The sequence below is a fragment of the Maniola jurtina genome, chromosome 14, assembly GCF_905333055.1.
Source record: "Maniola jurtina chromosome 14, ilManJurt1.1, whole genome shotgun sequence".
Classification (NCBI taxonomy): Eukaryota; Metazoa; Arthropoda; class Insecta; order Lepidoptera; family Nymphalidae; genus Maniola; species Maniola jurtina.
In genome coordinates, this window is record NC_060042.1 from 7889428 (window position 1) to 7899555 (window position 10128).

Consider the following 10128-nt stretch of genomic DNA (forward strand, 5'->3'; position numbering starts at 1 on the left):
AACTACGATGCCACAGACATCAAACTTATAACACCCGTCTTTTTGGGTCAGGGGTTAAAAATACAAGTTTATGTAAGTAAAATCTGTTTATCTAGTGATAAAGGTATGATCATTATAGTCACAGGCACCAGCTGGCAGCTAGTATAGTATAAAGCCTCACATAATATTATAGACCTGAGTATTCACTAGATCTAAACTTATAGGATAAATGTTAAGTCCATTCATAATCCTCATCAACTTCAAAGGATATGGTTCCCCACTGTCAAGTAATGTTATGCCAGTCTGCTTGCGGTAACAGATACGTCTCGTTATCACTTCTCACAACTGTCACTCCAGCCCCATAGTAGGGTATTATGTATGCTGAACCATCAGATGGTCCAACCACCTGAAATCATCATCAATGATTGGTTTTTACATGAACAAGTACAGCAGGTCTTATTGCAGCCCTGCACTAGTCTAAATTTAGAAAAAGGTATGACTAAAATCCATGCTTTTTTTTTATTATTATTACACCAACAACTTCCATACAAATAAGACAAAAAAAAATAATTACAAAATAACTTCAGTATGGTTGTCAATTACAGGTAAAAACTTTTTTTACTTTGATAAATTAGTACTTAATAAACCCCCAAAAGGTGGAGATATTGGCCTACCTAGTGGTCAGCCATTTTACTTTTTCCAAAATAGCATACAACCTGTATGTATTAATCAATAGCTGGCATCAATACAAACAAGTATTGTATGAGACAAAATCTTTCAAAGCATCATGTTTCCGAGATAATATCTCAACTGTTGTACTGATGACTTTACCAGTACAACTTGATAGCTTGAGCTTGACTTCGAAAATTAAAACCATCCTAATCCAAATAATTGTCTAAATCATAACATATATTACAAAATATAGGGAGTTTTACTGTAGTTGTATGCAGCCTTAGTATAGATACCCCACTGCATTACTATCCTAAGAACATCAATGTGATTAATAGCCTCAGCATAGGGACTTAATTTTAATAATATACTTACAGGGAACATGATAGGTATGATGAAAAAGAATATTTTCATACCTGAGCAGCAATAAGTATAATATCCAACAGTTGACCTAGAAACATGAATCCCAGTGTGCACAACTTAGCCAAGCCAATGCCAGGATATCCCAGGTAAAATCTATCTAAGCCAAACATTCCCAGGAACACTGATAGCAATAATGCAATTTCTAATGAATAACCATTCCTGAAAATACAAAAACACAATAATATATATGTAGTAGCCATCTCTGGGCAGCTATTGTAACAGGTTGCTATCAGCTTTAATGTTTTAATTAAAACAACCATAACAGATTTTGATCAAACTTAGTGCAATTTAACTATAATAATTGGATTTATTTTCTGAAAACATACAAACCCACACTTCAAGTCAAAATTGAGATATTATGAAGAAAGTAGTTGCAGCTGAGTGATTATGGTTAAATGGCATGTTGCATCACAAAAGAAATATCCAGGGTATAATCACGTTTTTTTTCCGCTATTTACAGTAATTCGCCCAGCAGGAATCAGTTTTTCAAATATCTGTGATTTTGACTTTATTGTGGGTTGAAATGTTTTTCAGAAAATACATTCAATTTAGGTGTGAAAGCGCATATAATTGGTGATTTTTGTGTGCAGCCCCTCAAACAAATGAACAAATTTATTTTTTAATAGTATGGATAGAACAAGAAATAGGCACTACCTATTTATGGATATTTTTATCCATGTCATTTATTTTTGGGTTCTCAGTAGTTTTGCAGTTATATTAGGAAACAAATCTAGTACTTACGTCCATTTACAAGGCATTTTTCTCCAAAATGTTGAATTATTGGTTTGATTGCATATAATTCCATCAGCAGCTAAGCATAGCACTGGTAAGGGAAAATTTAATGTACATATAATAGAATATACAATATTTGATTATATGTAATAGAAGATACAAGTACTTGATCATACTTGGAACAAACACAGGCTGAGACCTATAGAACACACTTTAACTTTGCTCAGACTTATGTGCGTTAACATAGTCTCATTAAGTCTGCAATTTAAGTCTTATATCACACTAATATTATAAAGGCGAAAGTTTGTGTGTGTGTTTTTGTTACTCCTTCACGCAAAAACTACTATTTTGATTTGGCTGAAATTTGGAATGGAGATAAATAATATCTTGGATTAGCACATAGGCTACTTTTTATCCCGGAAAATTAAAGAGTTCCCATGGGATATTGAAAAACCTAAATCCACGCGGGCGAAGTCGCAGTTATCGGCTAGTTGATATATAAAGCTGTCTCAATTTAACATTGTATTAAGTCTGAAGTCTGAGCAAAATCAAAGTGCACTCTACAGATCTCAACCTAAGAATTTTTATTTATTATAGTGATTAGGTCTCTTGACTTAGGTAAGCTGTTGTAAACAGAGCTGCATGTATATTGTAACATGTTGCATATTTGCAACATATTGCATTACCATGATGAACAGATTCTTTAGATGCAGCTGCAAATGTTTCTTGTGAATCACAGGAGATTTCAAGGCTGTAAGATAATCCTTGTTTGCTTTTTGTGAGCTACACAAAGTTCACAAGATGATAAGTATGTCATATAGACAAAATGTATTTGAGTCAATAGTAAGTAACTTTTTTACCATCAGCTTCACCTTCCGACGGAACAGATTTGCCTTTTGCACATCCAACAAACTGTTGTGTATCAGGATCTATTTGGTTTTTGTTAGGATCCGGACAAATATACTGTCCCAATCTCAATGTACTACAGTCAACGACTACGTTCTTATCACCCTTGGCTTCATCAGAAGCGTGTACCGCCCTATGGAGAAATAGTAAACAGACAAGGGAAAATATTAAACGTGACATGCTGAATAGGTACTTGGACGAGACACTGTCTTGCCTTTCTAGTAATATCCGTTTTACAGCATTTTTGCTATTTTGATTTGATATTTTACATATTTTAAAAAACAAAATTGCTCCTTTGTTTGCAGTGGTAGTATAATATTGTAGTCTTTGGTATCACGGTATTTTGCACGTTTTGCACGTATTTTGGGCTTCCTTTTTTGATTTATTTAATTTTACGGCAGTGGATGTCAACACAGCTGACAATTAGGTACAGTTAGGTAGGCGGCGCCACATGCTTGCAACACATAGCAAACAACAATCACTGGCCAGCGTCGGGACGGGTGTTTGCGTATGCTTGCCAACGCTTACGAGCACTTGTTGTTTGACCCAAATAGCTGCAAGCCATAAAGTTGTGGAGTTTATGAATGCTTGTTATTTGTAGCAAGCATGTGACAGCACCATGACATTTTGATTTTGACGGAAAAACCTAGAATCCAGAGCCGTATAGCCAGTTTAAGAAAGTTTTTTTTTTCTTTTCTTAAACTGGCTATGTGGCTCTGGATTCTAGCAACAAACAAAAATGTCAGGAGTAGGAGCCTGAGCATAAAGAAACAAGAGTATCTAGAGCCGTAAACCACCCGTAAAGAAACCCAGTTGAAAAAAACAACTGTCAATTGATCCAAAAATAACGGATTTTCTGTTTTCTTTTGTGAAATTTCGTTCATTTCCATTTGATTGTTTCCTTAGTTTTCAATTCTTATTTTGTTTTATTCCTATTTTCTGTTTTTCATTGAAGGTTCTTTATTTATAAATAAACTTTCTCGGTGAATTCAATAACTTGTGAGTGTTGAATGATCATTGATTGCGTATCATGAGCGCTCCTCTCCATGTAGAAATTGTACAAAAAAGATCAAGTCGCGCAAGCAAGGACTTCATAAAAGAAACGGTGCATTGTCATTTGGCAAACTTCGCTTCTATAACGCCAGGGGCGACGCTCTCCAGGGAGCTCGAGGACGCCGGAAGTCTCAAGGAGCACGTTCAATCCATCAGCTTCTGCGATGCGGAGCACGAGTCCGAAGTCGCCCCGAGCGACTGCGAGTTCGTCTACCACGTGTTTCGCCTCGACACGTTCGGCGCGGAGACCGACACGTTGACCGATGCCGCGTCCGGCGAGGAACTGGCGGCGGCCACGGTGTGGGCGCTGCCCAACGAAGAGTTCCACGGGCTGTGGGAGAGCCTCGTGTACGACACGCGCCTGAAGGCCGACACGCTGCGCTTTGCCGAGGCCGCTTTCTCATTCGCGGAGCGCGGCGTGGATCCCAACGTGGTGGGCGTGAACCGCGTCGTGCTGCTGCACGGACCTACCGGTACCGGCAAGACGAGTCTGTGCCGCGCGCTCGCTCAGAAGCTGGCCGTGCGGCTTTCCGAGCGCTTCCCGCGTGCGCGCCTTCTGGAGATTGATGCGCACAGCTTGTTCTCCAAGTGGTTCTCGGAGAGCGGCAAGCTGGTGGCGCGCCTGTTCGCGCGCGTAGCTGAGCTGGCTGAGGACCCTCGCCTGCTGGCCGTGGTGTTGGTGGACGAGGTGGAGTCGCTGGCGGCGGCGCGGCAAGCGGCGCTGCGGGGCCTGGAGCCGTCGGACGCCGTGCGCGCCGTCAACGCCGTGCTGACGGCTCTGGATCGGCTGCGGCGCTTGCCCAACGCGCTGCTGCTGGCCACGTCCAACGTGACGGGCGCCATCGACGTGGCGTTCGTGGACCGCGCTGACGTGAAGCGGCTGGTAGGGCCGCCGTCGGCGCGCGCTGCCTACGCCGTGCTGCGTAGCTGCTGCGCCGAGCTGGCGACGCGCGGCGTGCTGGCGGGGTGCACTGCGCCGCTGCCTCTGCGCGAGCTGGAGAGCGTGCGCTTCCGTGAGACGGAAGGCACGGCGCAATCTCTACGGTTGTGGCGCGTGGCGCGCGAGGCGGCGGCGGAGCAGCTATCGGGGCGCGCGCTGAGGCGCCTGCCATTCTTGGCGTGTGCACTGCATGTGGCGCCACGCACCCGCCCCACGCTGCCGCAGTTCTTGGACGCACTGCACACCGCTCTGCTTCAGCACGCCGCCGATGCTGCCGCCATGCGCGACGCTGATGATCCAGACCATGCTCTTAATAACTGTAGCGTTAGGAATGGGACCTGTGATTAGTTTTACGAAAAGAATTTTATATTTTTGAGAAATTCCATTATTTTAGTTTATTACTAATTAATTTAAGCAAGTTTGTAATTGAAATAAATATGCCTATAATTTGTAAGTGTTAGTGCATCATGTTTTTTTTTTATTATAGTCCCAGGTGAACCAAATCACCAGATGTTTCTTCCACTAGAAATCTATCTCAACAATGCAATATAACAATAATGTTATGGAAATTTGCAATTAAATAGTCAACTTATAAAGTCCTATTCCCAGTCCTACGTTGGACCAGTAATAGGACCTTTGCAAGTTTGCTTGTGCCTATGGCTGGTTCGAGCCTCGAGGACTTTTGGAATCACCCTATTATAGAAGACTGGTCATATATGAACAGCTTGAAGAGTCAGTCATGACTACTTCAATTAACTAACAGAGATGAATAATTTGCACTCTACTAAGTGCTACAAGCTGTCTGTGTAAGGCCACTGAGACTGGATCTATAGTCTTCAATATGTTTCTGGTGAGTAGATAATCTTCATGTCTGTAAATATCTTGTAACATCATGATCGATCCATGGCTGGTTCACTTGAGAGCACAGGTCTCCTTTCTGAATGAGAAGGGTTTTGGCCATAGTCTACCATGCTGGCCAAGTGCAGATTGGCAGACTTCACACACCTTTGAAAACATTATGGTGAACCCTCAGGCATGCGGGTTTCCTCACGATGTTTTCCTTCGCCATTTAATTGCATATTACACAACTCCGAAAAGTTAAGAGGTGCCAACATCCGAATTAGGAGGCGGGCGTCTTAACTTATCACAGCTTGTGTTAACGCAAAGACAATTTCATAGGCGATTAATTTTTACTAGGTACCAAGAAACTTTAAAAGTTGCTACTCTATAGAACCTACAGAAGCATTTTGCGTTTAGGTAGTTATAGACTTAGAAAATGTATGGTCGCAGTGCGATGACCGTGTCGTGCAACTAGTCCAAGTTGATTCTTGAACTTGTAGTCTTTTTCTTTGTCGTTACGCTCTTGATAATCCAATAATAAAATCTAATTTTTTTACCGATATTTGTCGCCAACATAACAAAATTAATTGATTTAGTGGGGAATATGAATTAAAAAGTGTTTAGTAATTATGATAAAATTTATTGAGATGTATATTGTAAAAATATATTGTCGGTTGTTAGCGGCCGATGATCCACAGCATGTTGAGGCCGGCGCGGCCGAGATGCGTGCGCGCGAGCGCGGGCGGGTCGGCGCGCGCGGCCGCCGCCAGGAACAGCAGCAGCGTGTGCAGCAGGTTGTTGCGGCCGCGCGCCACGCCCAGCGTTGCGCCGCGCCATACCAGCGCAAAGTGCGGCGGGCGCGCGCGCAGCCGCGCGATCGCCAGCTGTTTGTTCGGCGTCGCACCCTCCACCAGGTACTCGTCGCTGAAGGGTCGCGCGCGCGCGCCGCGCGGCAGCTGCCCGTCCAGGTAGGCGGCCACGAGGCGCAGCAGCAGCTCGGCGTCGGGCGGCTGGCTCGGCTCCCAGTCCGCGCCGCCGCTGTCCCAGCGGTAGGCGCTGAGGCAGCCGCCATCCGCGAGCTCGGCGATGCGCCGCAGCGCATAGCGCTGGTCGGGGAAGGGCTCGAGGAAGGGCGCCAGCGCGGCCAGCGCCGGCACGTGCGCCGCAAGCGCGCGCAGGCGCGCCACGGGCACGCGGCCGCCGCGCAGCGCGCCCGCCTCGCACAGCGCCGCGCGCGCCAGCGCTTCGTCCGCCGCGCGCAGCTCGCGCAGCAGTCGCTGCAGGATGGTGATGTGGATCCACTGCAACAAGCCGACTGTGAGTCGCGCGCCGGGCGGACGGCGGTGCTCGCGAGCACACGATACTCACCAGGCGCAGGTTGAGGTTGTACTGCGTGAGGCGCTGCGGGTCGAGGTCAAGGCGCCACCAGGTGTCGGGCGAGCCCTGCGGCGAGCTCTCCTCCAGCTTCCCGCCGCCTATCATTAGTGATACATTTCAAAATAAAAATAAAAAACGGTTGCCTGTGTCCATCGCAAAGAATGAATCTTCTCTGAATTCTATGCTATTCTTCTATGCTAACCTACATTTGAGCAAATAAATGATGATTTGGTTTTGATTTGATTTGATTTTGATTTAATTGTCAATGTACTACATTATGTATGATGTATCCAGTAATAATAAGTATATAACTACACTAACTAAAATAAACTTCATAACTAGCCAGAGAACCTAGATGAAATTCTTTTAATTTGCTAAACGTGTAAATACGAAAACATACTATACGGAAACATACTATATTAGGAAAAAATGGCTAAACAAATAAAGAGCTGGTCGCCATCTATGGTAGAGGTGTTAACTGCCTGTGAATCAAATCTCATTGTGAGGCACCGATGTTCGTTAGAACATGCTGTTACTTATGCGCCACACATAATTTGTGGAACATTTATAAATCGCTGACTAATAACGATGATCGCACGGGGGTGCGGGTGTGCACGCACGGGGGTGCGGGTGTGCACACACGGGGGTGCGGGTGGGTACGCACCGGTGTCGACAGCTGACAGCTGGTAGAGCGGCGCAGGCCCGCCGCTGGACGCGCAGCGCCTGCATCGAGATAAACAAGCATAAACAATCAACCTTTGATCTTTAACCTAATCTAAATCAAATCACACTTCACACTAATATTATAGAGGCGAAAGTATGTGTATGTGTGTATGTTTGTTACTTTTTCACGTAAAAACTATAGGTTGGATTAGGCTGAAATTCGGAATGGAGATAGATTATACCTTGGATTAACACATTTTTATCCCGGAAAATAAATGAGTTCCCACGGGGTTTTTATAAACCTATATCCACGCGAACAAACTCGCGGGCATCATCTAGTATGTATGTGAAAAGAAATGCTGACTGACATGTATCAGCAAATAAAAGTAAAATTAACTGACTGATCTTTTAACACACAGCTCAAACTACTGGACGGATCAGGCTGTTTGCTATTATTATTCATTGCGCAGATTGCTATTACGTAGACCTAAGGGGGTAAAATATGGGTTTGAAATTTATGTAGTCCACGCTGACGAAATGCGGGCATAAGCTAGTCCATACTAATAGAGCAAGATCCCACGACCGTTTACGCATTATTCGTGATTAGTCTTATTTTCTGTGAAACGAAATGTACAGGATAGCGTAGTGTTAATGTGTACTGGACCTACGCATGCGTGCTAGCTTGTGCCCGCTAATTTATACGGACCAGCTGATAAAAGTGCCTACATAAAAACATTACACACTTTTCTTATAGTCTTATATACTTTTTATATTATATAAGCGTTTTTATGTTTGGAACAAAAATAGCTTACATCCAGAGATTGAAAGAAGCTACTTTTTATCCTGGAGTAGATTCCAACCGGATTTTTAAAATATGTACCTAAATCCACGCGGACGAAGTCGCGGGCATCATCTATTTATTGATATCGCAAAATCTCACGCAAGGTACTCCGCGAGCGAGTCCGCGTCGTCAGCGAATGTGGCGGCGGGCGACAGCGTGGGCGACGAAGATGCGCGGCGCGACGTCGGTGATGGCTCGCAGGGAGCTCGGGGCGGCGAGGGTGGAGAGCGCGGCGGTGTGCGCGGCGGCGAACGCGCCGGCCACAGCGACAGCTCCTCTGTGGCTGTAGCGGCGCCGCTGTCACTTCGGCCGCTGCCATTGTGCTCCGTCAGGATGAACGACGAATCTGCCAGTTTATTCATTGCATTGTACACACACTAGACATTATACCAGTACATCACAGGGGTTCTATTACGGTAAAATGATAACTACAGTGTGACGACCGCAATTAGCTCTTAGTGACCAACATCCACTCTATTTCAAAATCAAATCATTTATTCAAATTGGGTACCATTGATTTGATTAAAGAGAACATTTATTGGTCTTCTAAATTTCTATTTTTAATTGGCATGCAGCCCCCTACCAAGGTCAGTGCTGGAGAGGCCGAGCAGCTTCTGTTGCTCGGGCGACAGCGGCAGGCGTGGCGCGCGGCTCGGCGCCAGACGCACGGCGTACTGCAGCAAGTTGGCGGCCAGCACTACGGCACAGCCCAGCTCCACATAGTGCAGCACGGACGTGTAGCCTGGGCACTTGCACGACCTGCACCAATATCTCAACTGATTATAGTAGAATTTTAATTTAAAAAAAAATTGACAGGAGCTAATGCCGAATCACTACCCACATTATAAATGCGAGTGTGTTTGTTTGTTGGTTTTTCACGCCGCAACGGAGCAACGGATCGCCATGATTTTTGCATGGATATAGTTAAGAGTAAAGGCCTGAAGAGCAACATAGGATGGGGTCAAAAGTATTTTATCCTGGAAATCTAAGAGCCCCCCGTGGGACTTTTAGGGAAAACCTAAATCCACACGAACGAAGTCGCGGGTTTTAGCTAGTATTGCATAGTTATAGCATACTAATTTCTAGAAATGACTAAATACTGCATTAAAGTATTTATCTAGTTTCAAAAACTTACTAACTTGAATTAAATAATATACCTACAAATCATAAACAAATACGAGCAAGAATACTGCATTGACGACGATCCATTTGAACGATGTCGAGCGTTTCTTGTTTGTGTAGTTCAACTCAATCGTACGTTGCACCAGTCGGGAGTTTGGGCTGAGAGACCTGCAAACAGAAAAAACTTCTTATCAAGTACCAAGTAGACCTAATTAAAGTTAACTGCTCTCAAAGAAGAACTTTACCACCACCAGTTTAAATTTAAATATCCACTGAGAACTGAGAAGCCGCCTACTAAAGCAACAAAACAAAAACATAACCTTAGTGGGCTAATTCATAATACAACTTTTTTAGATACAATGTTTACTAAATAAAACTCTTACTTACATTTTATTATAACATTAATGAACTTGATATCGTACTTAGTGCTTCAGCGCTATTTATTATTTTTATTCTTCATTTAATTTGTTAGAGATGCTGTAGGACCAGTGTGCATGATGCAGGACGAGGATTCCTGGTGGATTCCTGTCTCCGGATTCGTGGTCTGTGGTCTGTACTCTGTGGACATGTTATTGGTCTGTGA

At 44.1% G+C, this 10128-nt stretch overlaps 3 protein-coding genes across 4 annotated transcripts; 1 reads left to right on the top strand and 2 right to left on the bottom strand.

The window, feature by feature from the left end:
• Positions 1–44: 44 nt before the first annotated feature.
• LOC123871530 (TM2 domain-containing protein CG10795) lies at positions 45–3125 on the bottom strand. 2 transcript variants are annotated; one of them, XM_045915382.1, is made up of 5 exons: positions 3045–3087; positions 2664–3009; positions 1813–1894; positions 1065–1230; positions 45–385 (listed from the first exon to the last, which is right to left on the bottom strand). In XM_045915382.1, the coding sequence occupies exons 2-5, from the start codon at positions 2887–2889 to the stop codon at positions 263–265; spliced, it is 597 nt and encodes a 198-aa protein (XP_045771338.1). In that variant the 5' UTR covers positions 2890–3009; positions 3045–3087; the 3' UTR covers positions 45–262. The 2 variants fall into 2 exon arrangements, with proteins under 2 accessions (XP_045771338.1, XP_045771336.1); XM_045915380.1 differs by having other exon boundaries at positions 2664–3125.
• A 423-nt stretch (positions 3126–3548) lies between these two features.
• On the top strand, positions 3549–5162 carry LOC123871514 (pachytene checkpoint protein 2 homolog). Its single transcript, XM_045915353.1, has one exon. It carries the CDS (start codon positions 3740–3742, stop codon positions 5048–5050), a length of 1311 nt encoding a protein of 436 aa, XP_045771309.1. The 5' UTR covers positions 3549–3739; the 3' UTR covers positions 5051–5162.
• A 1005-nt stretch (positions 5163–6167) lies between these two features.
• LOC123871511 (transmembrane protein 209) lies at positions 6168–10090 on the bottom strand. The gene is made up of 7 exons (XM_045915349.1): positions 9933–10090; positions 9585–9713; positions 9007–9182; positions 8523–8769; positions 7584–7642; positions 6911–7017; positions 6168–6843 (listed from the first exon to the last, which is right to left on the bottom strand). Coding segments are annotated over exons 1-7 (1344 nt in total). The 5' UTR covers positions 9935–10090; the 3' UTR covers positions 6168–6219.
• Between the last annotated feature and the right edge of the window lie 38 nt (positions 10091–10128).